The sequence below is a fragment of the Psammomys obesus genome, unplaced genomic scaffold (genome assembly GCF_907164565.1).
Source record: "Psammomys obesus unplaced genomic scaffold, mPsaObe1.curated_primary_1811, whole genome shotgun sequence".
Lineage (NCBI taxonomy): Eukaryota > Metazoa > Chordata > Mammalia > Rodentia > Muridae > Psammomys > Psammomys obesus.
This window is the reverse complement of record NW_026590699.1, coordinates 5,698,180-5,721,973: the sequence shown is the minus strand read 5'-3', so window position 1 is coordinate 5,721,973 and position 23,794 is coordinate 5,698,180. Positions and strand designations below refer to the sequence as shown.

The following is a 23,794-nucleotide window of genomic DNA, read 5'->3' as shown; positions in this document are numbered from 1 at the left end:
GAGACGCTCATGGGAAGGTATTTGCTGGCACACACGTGTCCACAGGGCTTGGGGGCCACCCTCTCCTTTCCAGCAGCGGTCATGGTGTCAGCTTTCAGAGCTGCAGGCCGTGTGCAGGATTCTGTGACCGTGTTCTCCCTCCTCCCAAGGCAATTGAAAGCTTCGCCCTGATGGTGAAACAGACAGCCCAGATGCTGCAGGCCTTTGGGACCGAGCTGGCCGAAACGGAACTGCCTAATGATGTCCAGTCAACCAGCCTGGTGCTCAGCGTGCACACAGAGAAGAAGGCCAAGGCGAAGGTGAGTGCATCTCCCTGTGGCTGAGGTTCGGGGCAGGCAGATTTGATCCCAGACACAAGACGTCAGGTGAATTGCCACCCGGAAGGGCCAGAAGCAAGCAGGTCTCTAAGATGCCCGGTAGGATCCTGAGAACTGACCGTAACCGTTTTCAAAGCCAAACCCCGTAAGCGAGCCGTGTTAGAACACATGTGCATGCGTGGGCAGTGCCCTCAGCCCGGAATACCTGAGGGACTTCAGAGTCTGTGCAACGCCAAGATCAGAGTACTTCTCTGGTGGGTGTGCCGTTTGCTGGGGCCAGGGCCTCTACTCTGGTTCCTTATGGGTGAATTTGCTGCATGAACCATCATTGCGCCGAGAATTCTCGTGGTTTCTAGGGTAAAGATGTTCATTACCTGCTGTAGACATCTGCGTCACTGGTGGCTCTGAGACAGCAGGGTCTGGGTTGCTGTAAGCTGCTGTGTGTCCCAAGGACGGTGCCCAGCTTCTGCGAGGCCTGTCACTTACACACTACAAAAGGCCTTTTGCACAAAGAGGCCAACTACAGGAGGCAGATGCTAGAAAGTCTGGTTTCCAGTTACTTTTGACCTTGTCCTCATGCCTTGAGTGACCTGTAACACTAGCTTTGCCACAAGTAAGCAGTAATGTGGCAACCTCCTTGCCAGTATATGAATATATGTGTGTGTGTGTGCAATTTCATGTTATATATAATATTTTAAGCATATATGTAAATATATTGTTAAATTAATTCTTTGCAAATCTCCTTGACAGTTTTAAGTGTACTGTGTGATCGGACGGTTTACACCCACAGTGCACAGTGCTCCCATCCCATGCTAGCCCCACCCTCCCAGTGTGGAGACCTGAGCCTAGCCAGCTGGCTGCCATTCAAGCTGTGTGCGCTCTCTCTGCAGGAGGATCTGCAGCTGGCGCTGAAGGAAGGCAACAGCATCCTCGAGAGCCTCAGGGAGCCGTTGGCTGAGAGCACTGCCCAGACTGTGAACCAGGACCAGCTGGACAATCAGGCCACTGTGCAGAGGTAAGGCCTGCGTCCTCCTGCCGTGCCCTGCTCTGGCCAAGGTGCAAGGCTCCCCCAGATCCTCAGCCACTGTGAAAACACAAGCCTACTAGCCAAGATGATTGTAGGAGATCCTGGCAGGGGGCTCTCTGGCCAGTCTCCCATGCTAAAGAGTGGGAGGGGGACTTCATGTTCACAGACAGGAAGGTGCTGGGCAAGCGACAAGAGCGGAGCCCCTTAGGTTTGCGTGGCTCCCACATCCTTGGTGGCTGTAGGTAGGGGAGCAGCTCAGGCGCCTACACCCAAGCCTTGTGTCTTCAGGGACGCATTTTACTATCACAGGAAGGGTACCATCTGCACTCCCCACTGGTTCTCCGTGTTCATGGCAGCACAGGACAGGGTGCCATCAGTCTCCACTAGTGCTCCCTGCTGCTTGGGCATCTCGAGAGCTCTGTCTGCGTCCTGACATTCTCTCCTCAGCACGCTGCAGGCTAGATGGCTCAGGACTAGTCCCAGAGCACCCGGATAGATAGAATTTTGTCCGGAAAGCCAACGAAAGGCAGCCAGGCTCTTGGCTTTCCCATGGTTCTCTCCCACACCGGCTGTGGCTGATGCAGAACAGGCGTGCTGTATTTGGGAACATGGGCAGACACACAGCAGGGTACCCAGGCTCACCGGCGGGAGATCTAGCCAGCTTCACCCTGGGGGATTTATCCGCTCCTCCAAGCCTGGGCTAAGGGACAGAACAAGTGGTGCTGCTGGCGCTGCTTAGAGCCCCTGAGCAGGAAGTAGACCTGGGCTGAGAGTGAGGGCTTGGTGGCCAACTGTGCTTCACTCTGGCCCAGGTGTCAACAGTAAACCCAGTGGCTTCCAAAATTTAATAAGTGTGGGACTAGGGAGATGGCACAGATGATCGTGCTTGCCATGAAAGAATGAAAGCCTGAATTAGGAGCCCCAGTTTAAAAAAAAAAAAAAAAAAGCCTGGGTGTATGGCTCATATTTGCAATCCCAGTGGAGGTGGAGACAGGCAGAGCCCTGGAGCTCACTGGCCAGCCCTTCTAGCAGAACCGGCAAGGTCGCGGTTCCGTGAGAGACCCTGCCTCAAATAACAAGATGGAAAGCAACTGCAGGGGACTCCTGGTGTCAACCCCTGGCACACACGCATTTGCATGCACACGCTAACAGACAGGCTCTGCTCTGCCGTGTCTGTGTGACACAGGTGGGGGCAGGAGAGAAGTTTGAGCCTGGGGTGTTGTCTGAGCGCATCTCCCTCTGCCCCTCAGGAGCCAGGGAGTCACTGGAAGGCTTGTAGGGAGATCTCTGTGCACCCCCGTGACCCCGTCCCTTCTCTCTCAGGCTCCTGGCCCAGCTGACGGAAACGGAGGCGGCGTTTGACGAGTTCTGGGCGAAGCATCAGCAGAAGCTGGAGCAGTGCCTGCAGCTGCGGCACTTCGAGCAAGGCTTCCGGGAGGTGAGCGGCCGACCTGCGGGCCAGGGGTGCCGCCTTTCAGGAAGTGAGGGCAGTGGGTCAGTCACCGTGGTCTGACTAGGTGGTTTTCAACCCGGGGGTCCCCCGAGACCAGCCTACATACCAGATACTTACATTACAATTCATAACAGTTGGCAGGTGACATTTACAATGTCATTTTTCTTTATGTGTGGGAGGGGTGTGTTCGTGCGAGTATGTAGGTGCTCACGTCCGTATGTGTGCATGTGTAGGCTAACGCGGAAGTTGGATGTCTTCCTCCATCACTCTACCTCACTGCCTGACGAAAGGGTCTCTTACTGAACTGGAAGCTTGCCTTTCTGAGAGCTCCCTGGACCCCACCATTTCTACCCCACGGCCCACTCAGATCTCAGGCAACACGGCCAGGCCCAACTTTGTATGCTGGGGGTTTGACTCAAGGGTCAGTCACTCAGAGTGCCCATGCCCCCTGAGCCAGCTCAGCTCCCACATAGCATTTTAAATCAAACTCTCTATTGGAAGATAATTCTAGAGTGTCACGTGTTGTCATACAGAACGATCCAGAGAGATCCTGCCACCCTTCGTCAGTTCCCAAGAGGTAACAAGTCATAGCTCAATGTTGCCACCTGGGCTAACACGGAAGCTGTAGGTTCAGGGCACCTGTCATGCCAGAACTCTTGGGCTGCCCTTTTCAGCTCCTCCCTCCTCACCACCCCCATGTCTCCAGTCCTTGGGGACCATATTTGGCTTACACTTCCACATCACTGTTCATCACTGAAGGAAGTCAGGACAGGAACTCACACAGGGCAGGAACCTGGAGGCAGGAGCTGACGCAGAGGCCATGGAGGGTGCTGCTTCCTGGCTTGCTCCTCATGGCTTGCTCAGCTGCTTTCTTACAGAACACAGGACACCAGCCCAGGAATGGCACCACCCACAATAGTCTGGGCCCTCCCCCACTGATCACTAATTGAGGTAATGGCTTACAGCTGGATCTCATGGCGGCATTTCCCCAACTGCGGCTCCTTCCTCTCTGATGACGATAGCTTGTGTCAAGCTCACACAGAATCAGCCGGTTCTACTCCCCCTTCTAGTCCGTCAGTACAGTAGGCCCGACACACATTCCGCTTTTCTTAGCTCCACTTCACCAGGGCTGCGTGGTTTTCAGCACAGTTTCAGTTGTCTTGTTGGACTTATATTTAACTACGTCCTTTTTTAAAAATACAAATGGTGTTGTGTTTTTATTCTGAGTATCCACATATCTATTGCTAGATAGACAAATACAGGTGCCCTTTGTCTTCTGTGGGCTTATCAAACACCCCTGCTGCAGTATTACTTTTCTTTCTGTCATACCTTGTGCAGAGAAGGATGCTTAGCCTTCTTCCTTTGGGATGTGTGTCCTTTCCCTCCTTTACTTTCTCCTTTACACTGGCTACAGCCCCCCCCCCCCCGCATTGAACAAGGGCAGTGAAAGTGACCGGGTTGCCTTGGCCCCGTGGGAAAGCATTCAGCTTTCCTCAGCCAGGCATCATGGCAGCTGTCAGGTGTCTGCAGGAGTTCCTTATCGAGTTGAGTGTGTCTCTGCTGTCTTCCTTCTCAGATATTTTAAGATCAGGGATGTTCAATGTATCTGATTCTTTTGCTCAGTTGGTATATTTTGTGGCTTCTGATCTGTTGTAAACTCTGTCCATAGATTTTTCAGATCTAAACCTGCCTTGCATCTCTGAGACAAAGCCTTGGTTACGGCGTGTGGTTATTTCATGGACTGTAGTTACTGTTATGTGTGGCTGAATCAAGTTTGGTCAAAGTGTTAATTTTGCAACCAGTTCAGGGGCACGTGGATCTGGAGCTTTTCCTTATTTATTCTTTCTCTTGTTTGGTATCAGGGTAATGTTATTTTGGGGAAATGAATCAATCAAAAGAGGACACTCTTCCAATTTCTGGAGAAGGTTATATAGATTAGTATTAATTTTTTTGTACGTGTGTGTGTTTCTGTGGGTATGTCCACGAGTGTGTGCATGCACACTTGCATGCATGAGCAGAGACCAGAAGGCAGTGTCAGTACCCTTCTTGCTCATGCTGTACCTGCCTTTCTGAGACATGGCTTGTCAGCGAACCCAGAGCCCACTGACTGAGCAAGACAGCTCCAAAGAGCCTCTTGTCTTCACCGTCCCCTCCCCCCAACAAGCTCTCGCCGTGTAGATACAAGCCACCATACCCAGCGTTTTATATGAGTACTGGTGATGTGAGCTTAGCTCCATGTGCTTTTCTGACAAGCTCTTTACTGACGGAACCAGCTCAAGGTGTAGCCCTCAGTCCTTCTGTAGACATTAGACGGGACACCCTGGGAAGCTCTCTGTGCCTAGAGGTGTGTGCGTGTGCGCTCGTGTGCAAGTGTGTATGTGTGTATGTGCGTGCGTTCATGTGCGAGTATGTGTGTTGGGGTGGGGGTGAGTGGTGATGAGCATGCCTAGCAGTTCTGCAGCTGTGAAAAGCGCTGCTTCAGGCTGAACAGAAGGTGGTGGCATGCTGTCAGGAGGTGGTGCCCTCCCTCTGCCTCGTGTTAAGTGACATCTGTGTCCAGGTGTGCTTCTGCTTCCCCCCCCTCGGGGGGAGTCTGTGGTGATGGCCCTTGCTTGCTCACTGATGCTCACAGTTTGCATCTTTTCACAGTGCAGAGCACTGACTGCTGTGTTATCACAGCAATTTGCTTTCTGCTCTTCTGTTTTCAGTTTAATTGGTTTCTGATCATATCTTTATCATTTATTTTACTGGTGGCTTTGAATTTATTTTAGTCTGATTCTAGGCTCTTGGGGTAGGAGCCTTCCATGGCTACTTAAGAATATTTAATAATACACTTTTTTTGATTGTCCTGGAACTCAGTATGTAGCCCAAGCAGCCTCAAAGCCACAGTGCTCCTCCTGCCTCAGTCTACAAGGTCTGGTATCACAGGTGTGATTCACTATACTATGGCTTACAAATAATATGTGTATTTGTCAGGAATGCTACCAATTTCCCTCTCACCACTTTTTTGATTTGCCCCACAACTTTTGACATGTTGCACTTCCGTTTTCATTTAATGTGGTGTCTTGGACTTTCCAGTAACACCTCCTCAGTGGCCTGTGGGTCGTTTTACACGAATTGTGGGGTTGTTTGGTTTCCAGGTGTTCAGGGAGTGAGGCCGTGGGAAGGCTCTGCAGGCCTGAGTGGATTGCCTGGGCCTGAATGGCCCTCATCCCTTGCTGCTATCGGGGTCACCATCCCCAGCTCCTCCAGCATGGGCTCCCGAGTGAGACACAGGTGTCCCAAGCCAGTCTTCCTCTGTTGCAGGTCAAAACCACCTTGGACTCCATGTCCCAGAAGATAGCTGCCTTCACTGACGTCGGCAACAGTCTGGCACACGTGCAGCACCTCCTGAAGGACTTGACCAACTTTGAGGAGAAGTCCACTGTGAGAGACTGGCATGGGTGGAAGGGCAGTGATGGCCACAGCCCCACCTAGCTATGTAGAGGGCATAGGCCTGAGATTCCCTCCAAACATCGGCTTCTGTGGTGCCTAATGCAGGCTGTGTGCAGGGGCCCCGAAGAGCCCTCCTCCATCTCAGGGACACACCCTGTCCCCCACGGCCCCTTGTCTAGCCCTTCCATTACTCTAGGCCAGGGCAACCCAATACCTTCCTGACCCTCTGAAACTTTGGCCTCAGAATGCCATGAGGATTCAGTGGCCTCAGGCAGCTACCACAGCCCACAAACTTGACCTTTATCTCCCACCTCCAGTACAGATACCCATGGGACGAGGTTCCCCATAGGACTGACCATCTTGCTGCGTCCTGCAGGTGGCTGTGGACAGGGCCCGAGCCCTGTCCCTGGAAGGCCAGCAGCTAATTGAGAACAAGCACTACGCCGTGGACTCCATCCACCCCAAGTGCGAAGAGCTCCAGCACCTCTGTGACCACTTCGCCATGGAGATCACCAAGAGGAGGGGCCTGCTCAGCAAGTCCTTGGAGCTGCATAGCCTCCTGGAGATGGTAGGAAGCTCAGCTGGACTTGGTTGAACTAACGGGCCAAGGTAGGAGGTTACTGAGCTGGTCGAGTCACCAACAGGACAAGTAGAACACCCTCGCACTCTGCATCCTCTGTCTTGTCCATCCAAGCACTGGGTGCACACACTTGTCCCAGCAATATTTTCTTGGAAGGGACCTCAACTTGCGTTCCCCGTTAGTCCTGCTTCATTCTGATCCCCTCTTTTATGGTGAGTTCAGCCCCGGAAACCCAGTCAGCTTTGCAAAGTCATGTCCCCTCCAGACACCCTTTGGCTTAGTGGCAGGGCAGCTAATTTCCTGTGGGTGTATCAGTCAGGAGGTGGGTGTGGGGAGCACACGGCTCTAAGCAGGCACCCACATAGGGGAGCGAGGTGCGGCAGGTCCCAGCACTGACAGCCTTCCCTTGTTCGCAGTCCATGAAGTGGTGTGATGAAGGGATCTTCCTGCTGGCCTCCCAGCCTGTGGACAAATGCCAGTCTCAGGATGGCGCGGAGGCTGCCCTCCAGGAAATCGAGAAGTTTCTGGAGACGGGTGCAGAAAATAAGATTCAGGAGCTTAATAAGATTTACAAGGACTATGAATGCATCCTCAACCAGGACCTTCTGGTAATGCCAACTTGGGTTCTGTGTGGGGCCTGGGGCCTGGGGCCTGGAGCCCATCATAGGATATTTCAAAGACTATGTTTTCGAGTTGCTGATGCCTGAACCTAGGGCCTCACACATTGCCAGGCAAGCCCCCATTTAATGAGCTATATACCCATCCCTGGAAGAACCCTTTGCGTGGGAGATGAAGGCTGCTGCGTAAAAGTGCAGGGTGGGGAGCATCAAGTTCAGCCCTTCCTCCATTGCAGAAGGCATTCTCCTGTCACCATCCCAGCCTACATCGCCTGAGATAGATGTGGGTTTATGATGTAGCACTCCCTGGAACTCTAGCCATGTCATGGAACCTCTACTATTAAACCAAAGACAGGCTGGCTCCTCGTAGCCCCCAGCCAGCTGCCCTAGCTCCACTTCTAGGGCAATAGGAGAAGACTCATCCCACTTCCATAGCCGTCCTTTCAGAGTTCTGGAGATGGCCCCTGTCCTGCTGTGGACACACAGCTCTCACTGTCTGGCCAGAGCTGGTACAGAGCAGGGCACAGTCTGTGGACACTTCTCGCAGCCCTGAAGCAGAGGGAGCTGTACACACCGGCACACTGTCTGTGGAGGACAGGGTGTTTTTAAGGGCCTGCACTGACATTTGCAAGGTGTCCCAGCAGCTGTGTCATTTCAGGAACACGTGCAAAAAGTCTTTCAGAAGCAAGAAAGCACTGAAGAGATGTTCCACCGTAGGCAGGCCAGCCTGAAGAAACTGGCAGCCAAGCAGACACGGCCCGTGCAGCCTGTGGCCCCCCGACCAGAGGCGCTCACCAAGTCCCCCTCCCCCTCACCAGGTACACATGGCGTCTTCCTCCCAGGCAGCCGAGTGGCCCATCTGAGGAAGCCAAACTCACCATGTCCTGTTTTCATGATGCTGTCTTCCCTCTCTATCCCATGGTCAGCAGCCTGCAGTCCGGGGTGCATTCTGGGCTGCCACTCATTTTGATTAATAAACTTTTACACTCTGCCAAGTGCCATCAAATGTGGTTGCTTTTATGCTTTGGCCACAGCAGGAACTGGGTCCTTTCAGCTGAATCCTGGGGGCCTGAAGAACTAGAGACACTGACCAGTTAGGAAAGGTCTTCAGTCGTTTCCTCTGACCCAGTCTGTCCCCACTCCATCCGCTCTCTGCTGTTTTCAGAGCTGTGCCCCTGATCAGCTCTGACCTCTTCCCAAGCCCTCCAGGCTGTCACTAGCTATGGAACCATGTCCCAGACCCCATAAACCTGCTGACCTCACCTTTGCTTAGAGACATCCTTCCTACATCAGGAGAAGCATCCCACCATCATCATCATGGGTGGTGGAGGATAGCTGCTTTCTGGCCTGTGGAGAGATTCCCCTAGCCAGATACTCCCAAGGTTTCCAGGATGACAGTGTGAGTCCGCTCCCTGGTGCCCACCATCACCCTGTCAGCTATAGCTGTGCTCAGTCTAGGAGCTGTGGAGGCCCCAGCCAATGGCTCCTTCAGGTAGCCATCCCTCCTCCATCCCTCACCCACCAACCATCCCTTCTTCCATCGTTACCGCTAGCTATAATCCTTTCCTTTTTTTCCCCTTTATTCTCTGGGCGCAGTTCTAACATAGCTAACACCCTTGTCTTCCTCTTTCTGTACCAGGCTCCTGGCGAAGCTCTGAGAACTCCAGCTCTGATGGCAGTGCACTCCGAAGAGGGCCCTACAGGAGAGCCAAGGTGAGGCCCGTGCCACTGCCACCCTGCATGCGCCTGTCATCCACAACCATGGCAAAGTGACACTGCCTCCTCTTGTCTGTGTGGTCTGCCTCTGGGTCTCCTGGACTCTAGGGCATCTACCTGCTCTTCTCAGACTCTATTCCAGATGGGCAGGGAGGCCGGGTGGTCAGTATCTGAGGCAGCTCTTCCATTTTCAAGCCCAGTGTGCTGCTCTCTCCTCAGAGTGAAATGACTGAGACCCGGCAGGGCCGCAGCAGCTCCACAGGGGATGAGGAAGAGAGCCTGGCCATCCTTCGCAGGTGAGTGGCCATGCTTCCGACCAAGCCGGGTGGCTGCGAGCATCTAGGTATGGGCAACACCAAGACAGTAAGCAACGCTTCTGCCCTGACACACAGAGCAGGAAGGAAGCCATCACCATGTATATGCTGACTGAAAAAAACATGTGAGCTTTAGGACACACACACACACACACACACACACATACACACATGCACATCTATCTGGGCTGGGTTTATGACCCTCTGAGTCCTTGCTGGGGTCACCTGTCACCTTTCCTGTGTAGCCTACCTTCTGCTATCTCGGAGACACATACCTACTCACAAAGGTGCCTGCAGCGGAACAGGTGAACGCTATGACATACTGAAGACCTGTGCTCAGAATGCACCCTCTAGAGCCTGCCTGCCCATCTGCCTTCAGCGGAGTCCCTTCACTCATGAAGTCCCGGGACAGCATCCAGGCCAGACAGTGTGAACACAAGAGGGTGAAATCGCAAAGAAGGAAAAGCATCCAGGGGCATGTCAGGCAGGAGCAGACATGGCATCAGGGATGGAAGGAGAGGATCAGCCCTGTCTGGTCCTCCTGCTTCGTATTTGGTCCATTAACACTGAGAGTGAAGAAGTGGCTTTTGGAAACATGTGACCAAACAAGGCAGGCCACCTGTTTCCAGATGTCCCCAACAAGCTCAGTAGTGTCCCTCTTCAGAGAAGCAGGACAGCGTGAACTATGGGACTAGAGCACCAGCTTCAAACTCAGCACCAGCTGAGAGGAACATTCTGTCACTTCTGGGTTCTGATGAAAGATGATGAGCAAGAGGCAGAGAGGGGTAGACAGCAGAGCAGCTTCCAGGCAGGACCACACACACAGGGTCCTCTGAGACAGAGGTGGCCTCCCTTGTGCCCTTGCAGTTCATGTCTGAGAAGCAGGCCCAGGCCTCTTTACTCTGCTAAAGCAGGCTCACATGTAGGGCCTAATTACTTGGCTGTTGGCTGCTTTGTAAGAGGCCATGCACATATCTCAGCCCAGTAGTCCATGGGCTGTGGCCTCTGTGGATGAAATGGGCAGCCTGGCTATTGGCCACTGGCCAGTGGTCCTCATTTCTGCAAGCCTGTCCCCATCTCCTTCTGGGGCTCCACAGCCAGCAGGCACATTGCCAGGCTACAGGTGGTCACCATGCAGCCATCATGTACAGGACAGGAGCTGGTAGTGACACTGAAGAGCCATGTCTATTCAGAGGCTCTGGGTTTGGAAGATCTTGGTAAAGATGTCTTGGCGAGACTTCAGTGGCTTGTGAAGGAAGCAGGAAGTATCTTGACTCACCATGTGTGAAGGTGGCATTGATTTTCTACAGACGAAAGAGGGTGGAGAAACCAATCCCAGAAGGCAGTGGGAGTGGGGGAGCCAGCTTCTTCCACAGCTCCCCATACTGGGCAAGTGCTAGCCACCATGATTTCTCCATTCCCAAGTACGTCTGGGGACCCAGAGATTCCGGATAGCCCTCCCGCTTTAACACCTCTGCTCCCCGTGCTTCATCCACAGACACGTGATGAACGAGCTCCTGGACACAGAGCGGGCCTACGTGGAGGAGCTGCTCTGCGTCTTAGAGGTGAGGCTGGGCATGGGGGCCAGGGGCAGGCCTACCATCGCATCGTAGCTTCACCTTCAGTTGTTGCTAGAGCTAGGCCTGTGGACAAAGGCCAGTATTTCCAGCCGCTCTGGAGACCAAGGCAGGCGATCATAGGTTCAAGGCCTGCCTGGGCTACCGAGCGAGTTCGAGGCCAGCTTGAACACCCCATCTCAAAATAAAAACTGGAAAGAGTACTTGCTCAGTGCGTGTGAGGTCCTTGGTCTCACCGCCAGGGCCATCGGTACACACACACAGACACACACACACACACACACCGTACATACACATGCCTATCACATACACAAAAGATTGTTTTAATGCTGCTTAGAAATGCCCATTTATGCCCGCAACAGTCTATGAAAATGTTCATAGCTGGTCTACTGGTATCACACCCAAACCAGAAACAGCCCAAATGTTTGTCAGCAGGGATAGGGGCTGAGCCTGCACAGGAGCAGAAGAGCCACAAGAGCCGCCCATGCACATAGCAAACACGGACCCACACGGCCTCAGTGACAGTGATAGGGGTCATGGGAAACAGTACACACAGTTCCATGTATGCTGCAGTGGTGCACCCTGTAAGCCTAGCACTCAGGAGCAAAGGCAGCTCACTGTGAGTTCAGAGCCAGCCTGAGCTACAAAATGAGGTGTAGACCAGCATGGGCTATACGATGAGACACTGCCTCATCTCTGCTCCACAAAAAAGAAAAAAGGAAGAAGAAAGAGAAAGTTCCAGAACAAGGTTTGGCGTAAGAGGAATCTGAGTAGGGACCCTGGGTCCTGAGTCTTCGCAGTAGTGACCTGGAAGTTAATAGCTCCACACAGTGGATAGTCACAGGAGCAACATGTCCTCTGCCTGTATGGGTTCCATAGGAAGGTCACAAAGGAAGGGGGGAGGCTTCCTTCCCCCTTCCTCCACACTGGGTGCTGTTCGCAGCCACTTGCACTTTGTGAATCTTTTCCAAAGGCCACTGCAGGCAGGTATGGCACATAAGAGTAGTCTCTGTTTCATTGTTTCTGTGGTTCTGAGGCTGGAACTCAGGATAGCACTCATGTCAGGCAAGCACTCACCACTAAGCTCCACCTCAGCCCTTGGCTCGCTTAAAATGAGGAGACAGTGCCTGGATCCTGACAGTCACATCAGCAGCACCATGCCTGCCTAGCACGCTGCCTGTCAGCTGTGGGCGTGGCTCTCGCTGCTGATGGCCTCCTTCCCTCCCTCGCAGGGCTACGCTGCAGAGATGGATAACCCCTTGATGGCGCACCTCATCTCGACAGGCCTGCAAAACAAGAAGAACATTCTGTTTGGAAACATGGAGGAAATCTATCACTTCCATAACAGGTGGGGCACGTCATCTGGACATAGAGGCCTGTGGCCTCTGACCCCTGGCCTCTGCCTTCAGGGAGCAGGGAGCCACAGGGATGTTCTTGGCTGGGAACAAATCTCTGGAGGAGAACGCACAGAGAGCCGTGTACATGTCAATCTACATGAGGTGCATGTAGCAGGTGCCATGCTGCATTCTCTGGCCACCTTTGGGTCCCCATGTCCTGCTGGCTCATGCCTGAGGTAGCTGGGTGATAGGCGAGCTTCCCTCTTTAGTGCTGCAGAACTCCAAAGGCCGCACGCATCCTTTAGCAGGATTCCCAGGCTTACGCGGGAAGCCGCTGCCGACCCCCGTCCTCCTGCAGCTGCCCCTCTCCTGTTCCAAACTTCCCTTTAGCATCACTAAGGATAGTCCTTGGCTTGGCCCAGGTGTCTTCAAACTACAGTGGACCCGAGCAGCCTTCCTGTCCTGGAACCTCCCCCAGAGGACAGGTGCAAGTCAGCATTTTGACAGGAAACGCAGTGGGGTTTAGTGGTTCTCAGAAAACCTGCAGGCTCGTAGCCAGCATGTAGGGCCTGCAGAACCCTTGGGTATTCAGCCCCCGTCTCTGCTCTCCTCGCCTCTCCTCAGGAGGCTAGCTCCAACTTTAGTATGAAATAAAGGGAGACGGCCTGGGCTGTGGGCCCTGAGGAGCCAGGGACGGGTATCGGTTGCAGGCTCCCAGGCCAGGTGGGCAGTTACTGCCATGCTGTCTCTGGAAGACACGGTCATCTGATCCTACTGTGCTTGCCGCCTCACTGACAACCTCTTCACACAGGATATTCCTGCGGGAGCTGGAGAGCTGCATAGACTGCCCAGAGCTGGTGGGGAGGTGCTTTCTGGAAAGGGTATGTACCTGTCCCGGCAGGCCTCACAGGCGGTGTGTGTTCAGGCTCCTCTGAGGGCCCCCGGTGTGCATTATTAAGTATGCATGGGCCCTTTGCACCTCCAAATCACAAACCATGTATGGCGCCCTGACCGCCTCGCCGAGGCTGCTTACCACTGATGCCTTCTGCTCAGTGCGATCCCACTGCCTCTGAAGCCAGACAGCAGTGTCTCCGGTGTAGCGGGAAGGAGAGAAGCTAAGAACTACCTCAAGAAAAGAGAAAAGCATAAAGCACAGGCTCTGGGAACGCTGCAATCACCATCCCTGAGGCCTGGTGTGGCAGAACTTCCCTGCGGGTTGTTTATTCTTGTCAAAGCCTTGATAGCTAGACAACCCTGGAAAAGGCACTGCTCTCTCTATATCCATTTTCTCCTTCTGGAACCATAGGTGTTCCCCTGATAGGGTAGTGGAGATGAATTTTAAAAGAGGCGTGTGTGGAAATGCTTTGAGCAGAAAAGGTAGAATGCACACACACTGTCTCTCAGACCCACGGGAGATTGTCAGGTTGAGCACTGTCAACTGTGGGATTCACACTGTCCGGAAGAGAGCTCACTGAAAGGATAGGTGACGCTCAAGGCGCTGTGAAGATTACCCCTGCCCCAGAGTCCTCTGGGCCCATATATCATGGAGGTTATACCACCAAACCATCTCATGCCTCAGAAACCTTTGTGCCCTGAACCACAAGCCCAATACTATCCACTTCCCAAACTGTTTGTCCTAAGTTGGATCCCCACTTCTGTGATCTATAGCCATATGCACCCTATAGCCATTAAAGACCCAGAGCTCCCTGTGTCCCCAAATCATCTGCCATCCCCAGCGTACTGTGTTCTAGACCCAGACACACCCTGGGACCTTCTCATCCCCTGAGGTACCCAGGGCAATTTGATCATAGGCAATGCTCAGGTTTACTTTTTAATGTGTATATATGAGTGCCTACATTCATGTACATGCAAACGTGTGTGTAGTATCTTCAGAAGCCAGAAGAGGGTGCTGGATTCCCTTTAACTGGAGTTACAGGCAGCTGTGAGTTGCCAGGTGGATGCTGGGGACTGAACCTGGGTCCTCCACAAGAGCAGCCAGTGCTCTTAACCACCGAGCCATCTCTTGAGTCCTGCTCGGGTGCATTTCTACAAAATAGCCTGTCTGCTTTGCAAAACTGCCTGAGGGCACCTGGGAAGTGACGTAACTAAGCAGACTGTGCCATGCTACCCCTCGGCAGAGCTCTTCCTCCTCCCCTCTGGGCTGTGAACAGTCAGCCGTGAGGGGGTTGGAGCATGAGGCTCGCTGATGGTGGACAGAAAGCCGGGCTGGGGAGTTGGCCCGTGAGCAGCACCACCTCAGCTCTGAGGTCGGAAAGCTGCTCGCTGTGGCCGGGAAGCAGCCTGCGCTCTGTCTCTCCCGGCGGCAGATGGAGGAGTTCCAGATCTACGAGAAGTACTGTCAGAACAAGCCTCGCTCTGAGAGCCTGTGGAGACAGTGCTCCGACTGTCCCTTCTTCCAGGTTTGTCCTTGCCCCTTCCCACACCACCACTTCCTTCCTCGTGGCCTCGGACAGAGCTGTGACCAAGTGTTTGGTGCTTCCAGGAGTGCCAGAAGAAACTGGACCACAAGCTGAGCCTCGATTCCTACCTGCTGAAACCTGTGCAGAGGATAACCAAGTACCAGCTGCTGCTCAAGGTGAGCCTCCAGAGCACAGCCCTGGGTCAGCCACGCCTGCCTGCTGGCAGGTGCCTGCAGGGCCCCAGGGCCCAGCCCAGGACGCTTCCTCCCCAAACCCAGCCCCAGGGCACCGTATGATCCACTTATCTGCCACCTTGCTGTGGTCCTGATTCATTCAACATTTGTGTGGGCCTCCTGTGTGCTAAGCATTGTAGAGTGCCAGGGACATGGAGATGCCAGCTATACCAGGAGTCTGTGCTGACAGCCTCTGGCCTCACCATGGAGAGGATGAGAGCTGTGTGGCCTGCTGGTCCCTAGCACAATGGGGAGTACGGGATCTCTCTCTGGGCGTTTGCTCAGTGTGGCAGGGCGGGGCAGGGTTTTTAGCATTGTGCCAAAGCAGGGCAGTCAAGTGGGAGGCGAGTGTGAAAAGTGTGCACTTTTCCAGCCAGGCAGCTCCTGCTCTGCAGAACCCAGCTGTCCATCTGTCACCCTGGCTTCAGAGAGGGTGGGTAAAGCGGCTTCCTGAAGAACAGCAGGAATCTGGCAGTTGGTGCTCTGGTGCCTGTCCAAGGGGCCACACGGGCTTTCAGGGACCCTATCTTCAGGCCTCACCTGGAGTCTGAATCTGTGGAGTAGAGGGAAGATCTTGGTGTAGAACCATTTCCTCTTCCATTCGCCCCTCAGGAAATGTTGAAATACAGCAAAAACTGTGAGGGGGCAGAGGACCTGCAAGAGGCACTGAGCTCCATCCTGGGCATCCTTAAGGCGGTGAACGACTCCATGCATCTCATCGCCATCACTGGCTATGACGTAAGGCCCCGCAGTGGCACCATGGTGCTGAGGACACGCTGGCCTTGGTCCTGTCTGAGGCCTTGTCTCAGGAGCAGTTTGATAGAGGCAGCTCTCTCAATACTTCCAAGCTCCCTGGATCGTGAGCGAACATGTGTGGCCCATGGCCTAGGGCAGCCCCAGGCCCTGAGACAGGAGTTTGTCCATATGTGTAGCAGACCAAGACTATACCCTCTGAAGGCCAAGGCCCCTACAACAGGGATGCACCCAAAACCTCTTCCCTCCCACCTACTCCCAGACAGCTGGTGGGACCCCCTGTTCCCTGTGATATGATGTGTGGTCCAGAGGCTGATGACAAGGGGCAGGCTATGGTACATTTCTCTGTGTAGGCCCACCTCACGTCAACACAGAAGGGTTTTGCTTCGCTGGCTGTCCATTTAGCATTCATTTTCTGGTTGTTTTTTTTTTTTTTAATGTCTAGATTTATTTATTTTCAGTGGCTTTAGATCTATTACAATTGAGCGTGAAGCATAGATTCCATAAACCCACCCCTGCCCCAGCCTCAGGGGCACACCTATTGCACCTGATAGGCCTGTGGGGCCTGTCACCAACTGAAGTCCACTGTGCGTTAGGTTTTTGGCTGCTGTCCCTTCTCTACCATAGCAGTGTCGGATGCTCCTCCGTGCTCTGCCTTCTCTTTTCCCCGACCCTGCAGCTGCATTCTGAACTTTTGCCACCTCCACAGATTTGCCCCTCTGGGAGGTGCCGCCGGGAGAGCTCTACAGTGGGCAGCCTTTCCAACGGATGTGGGGATGGCTGCCCACCCACGTTCAGCTGCCTGTATGCCCCAACACGCGTCCTGTGTTCCAGGGAAACCTCGGTGATCTGGGCAAGCTGCTGATGCAAGGTTCCTTCAGCGTGTGGACAGACCACAAGAAGGGCCACACCAAAGTGAAGGAGCTAGCCAGGTTCAAGCCCATGCAGCGGCACCTGTTCCTGCACGAGAAGGCCATCCTCTTCTGCAAGAAGAGGGAGGAAAATGGGGAGGGGTACGAGAAGGCTCCTTCCTACAGCTACAAACAGTCCTTGAACGTGAGTGACTCTACCAGCAATTCGGGGGAGGGAAGTCAGTCACCACTTTAGTAAGCCTCAGTCTAACACTGAGGGCTTCTGGACACCCAGCTCCGATCCAGGGCCCCCACCATCCTCAGCCCTTAGCCCACCCACAAGTGCTCCATTGGCTTTCATCGTTTCTGAGTAAGATGCATGCTGTACCTGTCTCTGTCTCTGTCCCTGTCAGATGACTGCTGTCGGCATCACAGAGAATGTGAAGGGTGACACCAAGAAGTTCGAGATCTGGTACAATGCAAGAGAGGAGGTTTACATCATTCAGGTAAGGCTGCTGACCTAACCTGCAAACCGGGAACCAAAGGAGCCCTTGAACCTCTGTAGAGTGGCCAGTGAGAGACTTCTGGCAAGAACCAGGTTAATAATCTTCCTGAGTTCCATCCCTCAGAAGCAGGAGCTGCCATACGGGGACACAGGATGTGCTAGGCCCAGGACGGGAATTGGGAGCAAGTTCAGATAGGGGGCTGGAAGGGCACTGCCGGAAATGGCTCTGGCTCCCATGTCTCTCAATAGCCCTGGAGAACTTCGTCTACATAGTCTGGCTCTCTGGTGGAATGTAAGGCATGCCTGTCCTTACTGGCCCATGGGAGAGAGGGCAGAACTACAAGATAGACTCAGGATAGCATCCTCTCTGTGAGACCTGTCAAGAACCTCTGTGCTCCACAAAGATTCCAAGCCCAACATGGCTGGCCCTTTCACTTGCCCTCAGAATCATGGATGATGAGTTACCAACTGGCCAGCGTACAGTGGCCACAGTAGTATGACAGCCCCAGTGTACCTTCTAGTTTTATACCCAGCCCAGTAGGCCTCACAGAGCTGAATCAAGGTCTGGGCCCAGCAGCTGTCCTGGCAGTAGTCCTCAGGCTGAACCTCAGGCCCCTTCCCTAACACAGGGCAGCAGTCCTGGCCACGGGTGGCATGCTCGGCCTGGTCACACCTGTCTGGCTCTGTCTGTGTGTGAGTTTGAGACTTGCTCTTGTGCCTATCCCCTAGGCACAACAAGGTCAAATAGAAGGTGCCTCCAGGAGACCTGTTCTCAGGCCAGGCCACGTGTGCCGTTAGGCCAGCACGCCGGCATCAGCACAAGAGGTGGCCTCCCTGTTGGTAACTGGCTGTCTTTGCCGTGCCTTGGGGGCCTGCACATGGCCTCTTGCAGGCAATTCTGTGCTGTGGCGTTAAGAGACCCACAAGGGGGCATTGCCACCACCCGCCCCTTCTGTCTCTCCTACACAGCTAATTTCTAGGGTTGCCCTTGAGGGTGTCTGATGGGAACTGCAGTGTGTGTTTCCAATCACTGACTCCCATCTCCCTTTTGGGACAGGCGCCGACCCCTGAGATTAAAGCAGCATGGGTGAATGAGATTCGGAAGGTTCTGACCAGCCAGCTACAGGCCTGCCGGGGTGAGGCTGCCTTTAGCTTTTGTGTGTTTTCTCATGTGCCCTTGCCAACAGTCCAAGAGCCTTGGGCCCTTGAGCACAATTGCACTCAGTTCCCACTGGTGAACGGTGCATGTCGCTTGCCCTCCCACAGAAGCCAGCCAGCACAGAGCCCTGGAGCAGTCGCACAGCCTTCCTTTGCCCACACCACCCAGCACCAGGTGAGAACGTCTGTGTGTCTGTCAGCAGCTCAGGAAGCAAAGTTCCTCAGTGTTCACCCTGATAATCCCAGCACACAGAACACTGAGGCAAAAGGCTCTCCCAAAGCAGCATAGTAAACCTGTCTCTGAAACATTTCTGCATATGTCACAGATTTTACCGTGTCACTGATATGAGTTTGCATGAGTTCCCCCCCCACCGCCCCCATTGTCATCTGGGGATTTTGTGTCAGTGGCTCATGCCTGCCTGAACATCAGGCCCAAAGGTGTTATCTCTGGCCCTGCTCTCCTCAGCAAGTCCCCTGCCTCACAACTTCCCGTTGTGGATTACTTCTCATGATAGCATGCCAAGGGTAAGGCCAGGGGACAGTTGGTCACCAATTTTGAATGAGAGATGGTGCCTGGAGGACAGCCTAGAAGCCAAGATGTCACAGTGCCTGTGGTCCTCAGCCAGCCCCGAGAAGCTAACCGGAACACTGTTTCTTTATTGGTTGCCGACACCCTCAGTCCCACAAAAGGCAACACAAGAAACGTCAAGAAGCTTGAAGACAGGAAGACGGACCCACTCAGCCTGGAAGGATATGTGAGCTCATCGCTGCCAAAGCCTCCTGAGAAGGGTAAAGGTGAGCGTCTACTGTAGCGCGAGCCCTCCGGGCACTGCTCAGGGAATGCCCACCAGCTGGCCCGGGAGAACTCAGGACCACGCAGCGGAAGACCCCTCGTGCATGGTCACCGTGTGCCTCCACCTGGCGCTCCCTAGAATGCCCAACCGCTCTCTGCCCACTGACTCCTAAGCAGGGGGCCATGGCTGGTGCCCTTTGCAGCCTGTCATCCCTCCCAGATGCTGTCTCTGCATTCTGTCTCTCCTCCCTCCTAGACGATGCGGTCCCTAGTTCTACCTCTGAAAGCTCTGCGCTTTCCAGAAAGCGCTTCACGCTGCAGGGCTTGGCTAACCTCAAAGGTCAGAAAGGTAAAGAGGCAGTGTCGCCGGCTGCCCTCCATGCCATCTTTGTGTGGCGACCTCTGGCACCACACCCAGCCACACGAGCCCATCTCCCGCCCCACCATTCTTACAACCAACGCTACATAGGTGCAAATGCCTGACGTTATCTTTTAGGGGTGCCTTTTGGCAACAGAGAGAGCCATCATTGCAAGTGCAGCCTGCTAAACACTGGGGCTGTTAACCACCTTGCCAGCTGGCCGCTCCTCCTCCCTCTGCCTCACCTCCCATTTTCCTGTCAGCTCTGCAGGCCTTTGCCTTTCTTGCTGCCATGACTCTGAATGCTGAGTGCCAAGGCCAGGTATCTTCTGGTGAACAGTGGCAAAGAAGCCTTTTAACTGAGAACTGAAGTAGTTTTGTCACCTGAGGATGCTCCTCTGTGACTGAAGCTTGGCACAGTCCTGGCATGCTTCAGCTCAGCCCAGGGCTCCCTTCCAGTACTCTGGCTGTCCCCAAGTGACAGGCATGGATCCAGAGAATTAGAGGGTTTCCCAATTTGTGATTCTTACTTGGCTTCAAATTTGAACGAGAGGACGCTTTTTCTGTCCCCGCATTTTCCGAAGTAGAGCTGAGGGTGGCCCCTAAGAGGATGACTGATGGCTGAGGCCACCATCCACCTCCTCTGCTCTCCAGGCCTCTCCCCTTCCCTGGGAGACCCCTCAGTCATCTCGCCTCATTTCACCTGCCTCCTCCACTCACTTGACGCTTCCTCAGCTTTCTCTCTACTGTTGTATTTTTGCCTCTTCCTCTTCCTGCAGCCTCTCCGACCAGTCCTGACAAAAAAGCTAAGCGGCATGAAGTAAAGAGCGACCCGACTCCCTTTGGTCTGAGAGGTAGCGCGGCAGCCCCCTGAACCCCAGCCCAGCATGCTCTCTGTGGCTGTGCAGGGCACCTAGGATGAAAACGAGTAGATCAGATGAGCCAGGAGCAGTAACTGATGGTTCGCAGCTTGATGGCCAGTGACAGATGCTGGAAGATGCCACATTCCTGCTGGCTCCTTAGCCCGTTGTTGGCGAGCACAGGCCCAGCTTGGCTGACCAACTTTACGCTGGGATTTATCACTCAGGGCTGGTGTGGGCTGCCAGTGCCCTCCCTGCTCAAAGGGCCACGGAACCCGCACCCTGCCCTGAGTGGCCAGCTGGCCCAACCATTCTGGTGGGAATAAGCTGTAGGATCAGGTCTTAGTGCCAGGCAGATGGTCTCTCATATGGGTCACTGAAGTTCAGCTCCTGTCTGGGCGTTGGGTTTCTATTTCCTTCTCCCTGGAAAACTCAAGTCCTCCCTTGTCCCCCTAGGATCTCAGATTCCCAGAGAGGGTTCCCAGGAACATGCTCATCATCCTGCCAGGCTTACTGTACCCCCAAACAGTGCTCCAAGCCCTAGTTACCCAGTCACAGCCATCAGAGGTCAGCTGCTGCCTGGAGTGCTCTAGTGGGCAAATGCTCGGCCCTCTGGTCCTGCGCTCCCCATCGCCCGGGAGTCACTTACTAGCCGGAGACCTGTGAGGGCCTGCTTTCATCTAGCCAGCACTCACGGCTTGTTACTCAGACCCTGAGACATCCCCCGTGGGGCATGGTGTTAGAGGCGGCAGACACAGCCAAATGCTGCCCCCGCCTTGTTCCAGCCTACTGGCTCCATGCCTGCTAGGGTCCTGTCCTTTGGGACGAGTAGTAACAGTGCAGCCTTCTGGGTTGAAAAGAAGATAGCCAGGTGGCATGTGAGGACCAGTCATTTCCTTCCTTCTTCTGTAGTGCAGATGCAGCTTACACCTGCCCCCCTCCCCTCAAAAAAAGAATAGAGACGATCGATCGTTGTATAAGGCACCTGCCCTAGCGTTCTCACGCAGTCTCCTAGCACCCCCAAGGAGAGTGATGCCACCTAATGTTAGGTCATCATAGTTCTAAGTCCATCCCTGTGCTCGGCTCACATCTGGCTTCTGGACGCTGCTGGACCAGCAGGGTGGACTTCCTGTTTAACAGAGTGTCCAAAAGCTGCAGAGAGCAGGGGGAACTGGTGCTACTCTGAGTTATGGCAGTGCCTAAAGGCTGAGCTGACTGAAGTCTCCCGTAGACACACTAAGGAAGGCAAAGTTTCTATGTAGTTTTTGGCCTGCTGTGGTGTCTGATGTACTTGGGAGTGTTTGTCTGCTCCACTTGCCCTTAGACTCGGGCTCTGCCCGCATAGACGCCTCACATGAGCTTTGTGGTAACATGGTGGTGAGAGGGAAAGAAGATTACCGAGTCAGGCAGCCTGCACATGTGCTCGGAGCAAGAAGGGTAGATGATTGAAGCTGGAAACCCCCAGAGTTCAGTTCTTGCCTATATGCAAGCCTGGTGTGACACTTTCCAGGACCAAGTGCACAGCTGTGCCCAGGCACTGAAGTGTGGCCTTGGGGAGGTAGACAGAGGGGCTCCATCTCTTTCTGCCACAGTGAGGGTGGGCCCTGCGCCTGCGTATCTGGTAGTTGGGGAGTGTCTAGGCCCCTCTGCTTCCTAGGAAAACAGAAGAAATTTCCCAGTGTTCTGTAGCAGGGTTTTGATCATCAGGCTCCGGGCCTGCTCAGCCATGGGAGAAGTTGCAGAGCTAATAGACCTCTATGTCACCCTGATTTCAAGGGGCTCTTCTGTAATTCCATCACACCCTACTCTCAGGGGTAAGATGAGGCCCAGAACTGCCCTACACACTTATACCTTCTACAGGCCCCAGCCCTCCTTACAAGGAAGAACCACACTGCACCAGAACCTGGTACAGTATGACACCAGGTGTGCCTAGACTCAGATCCAACAAGCAGGATAACTTTCTTGCTGTGTGTGTGTGTGTGTGTGTGTGTGTGTCTGTCTGTGTGTCTGTGTGTCCTCCAGTTTTATGCGGTGAGTAGTTAGTACCAGGGGGGAAAGTGTAGTCACCCCACCCTATTAATGTCAGAGGAACTTAGTAGGAATTTGTCATCTGTCTATCCAAAATGGGAAATACTGCTGCACACAGCAAGATAAATAGGGACGAAGCAGGAGAAAATTTGGGGACCCGCTGGCCAACCCAATGGATTGGTATTGAGCATCGCAGTCTTAACTGAAGACAGCATCCGTTCATGGGGTTTTGTATGGGGTACAAGTAGGTGGGTTTGGTAAGCCCATGGGTCTGAGGAAGGTATAGATGACCAGGACAGTTCTGGGGCATTAGAGTAGCCCAGAAAATGGAGACAGACACTCTCACACCCCATCTCCCTACACTTTACAATCGTAGCAGAATGTACCCATACTTTATAACAGTATAGAAGGAACCAGGAGGGAGTCTAAGCAGGTGATTCCAACAAGGACAGAGAACTGTCACATGCCACATAGTTCAATGAGCCTAGGAAGATAATAGGCTCATGTTCAGAGTCCTGTGGAATTCACTTGGGTAATGGCGATTGTGTCATGGGTGTAGACCTCACAGGACACTGTTTCCCTCAGGCTGGAGCAAAACATCCCACTCACTGGAGGCCCCTGAGGAAGACGGAGGCTGGTCCAGTGCTGAGGAGCTTATCAATTCATCTGATGCAGAGGACGATGGTGGAGTGGGCCCCAAGAAGCTGGTAACCTTGACCTCCCTGTGGGTGTCTCAGGGTGGGTCCCTGGGTCCTCCTCTGCAGCCACTGTTTGTCATCCAGAGATACACAGTGCTCGCTTGGAGCACTATCCACTACGCACAGTTCACATGATGTGCCACCTGCATCTGCTAGAGCTCAGGCATGGCTCACCCTTTCTTAAGGGTACAGTCCATACCTATGCTTCCCTCACATCAGCAGAATGTTCTAACCAAGCTTTCCTAAAACTATAGCCATGCTGGCTTGGGAATTAGCAGGGAGCTCAGGATGGCTAGCCCATAAAGACATTTAGTGATGTGGGCACATTGGTACATCATTTTCATTTTTTAACATGGTCACAATATGAGTGTACCATCCTCCCTAACACTAGGAGATGTTCCAGTTTAAACCGGAAACCTCACCCAAACCTGCTCTAATGTGGGCACTGCTGCTGGTGTGTAGCTACACAAGAGATAGAGGATAGATGTGCTGCTGGCCCTGCTGGCGCCGTGAGGCAGCAGGTACCAATGAGCTGAAAGCTCAGCTTTATCCCTGTGTCGCCCTCAGGTTCCGGGTAAATACACAGTGGTGATGGATGATGAGAAGGTGGGCCCTGACACCCTTGCTATGAAGAGTGGGGATATGGTGGAGGTAGTGGAAGAGGGCGCCGAGGGGCTCTGGTAAGATGACAGTAAGCTCTGCCCCTCAGACATGCCGTGTGTGATTCCCACCTCAGACATGCCCTGTGTGATTCCCACCTCAGA

The 23,794-nt window shown here is 53.8% G+C and overlaps 1 protein-coding gene across 10 annotated transcripts in view; it reads left to right on the top strand.

The window, feature by feature from the left end:
- Mcf2l (MCF.2 cell line derived transforming sequence like) overlaps positions 1–23,794 on the top strand; it is a 139,259-nt gene that overhangs the window by 113,511 nt on the left and 1,954 nt on the right. For 4 of the 10 annotated variants that reach the window (XM_055608494.1, XM_055608496.1, XM_055608495.1 and 1 more), the window contains 24 exons: positions 150–299; positions 1,208–1,332; positions 2,668–2,782; positions 6,104–6,223; positions 6,609–6,800; positions 7,229–7,420; positions 8,088–8,247; positions 9,069–9,142; positions 9,365–9,441; positions 10,958–11,024; positions 12,269–12,384; positions 13,185–13,254; positions 14,701–14,793; positions 14,877–14,969; positions 15,639–15,764; positions 16,614–16,835; positions 17,044–17,136; positions 18,193–18,271; positions 18,402–18,468; positions 18,973–19,088; positions 19,343–19,435; positions 20,224–20,298; positions 22,918–23,039; positions 23,598–23,710. In XM_055608494.1, the coding sequence (XP_055464469.1) occupies positions 150–299; positions 1,208–1,332; positions 2,668–2,782; positions 6,104–6,223; positions 6,609–6,800; positions 7,229–7,420; positions 8,088–8,247; positions 9,069–9,142; positions 9,365–9,441; positions 10,958–11,024; positions 12,269–12,384; positions 13,185–13,254; positions 14,701–14,793; positions 14,877–14,969; positions 15,639–15,764; positions 16,614–16,835; positions 17,044–17,136; positions 18,193–18,271; positions 18,402–18,468; positions 18,973–19,088; positions 19,343–19,435; positions 20,224–20,298; positions 22,918–23,039; positions 23,598–23,710 (2,750 nt within the window). The remainder of the gene's footprint in view (positions 1–149; positions 300–1,207; positions 1,333–2,667; positions 2,783–6,103; positions 6,224–6,608; positions 6,801–7,228; positions 7,421–8,087; positions 8,248–9,068; positions 9,143–9,364; positions 9,442–10,957; positions 11,025–12,268; positions 12,385–13,184; positions 13,255–14,700; positions 14,794–14,876; positions 14,970–15,638; positions 15,765–16,613; positions 16,836–17,043; positions 17,137–18,192; positions 18,272–18,401; positions 18,469–18,972; positions 19,089–19,342; positions 19,436–20,223; positions 20,299–22,917; positions 23,040–23,597; positions 23,711–23,794) is intronic. The other 6 variants (XM_055608499.1, XM_055608501.1, XM_055608502.1 and 3 more) reach the window with 2 other exon arrangements.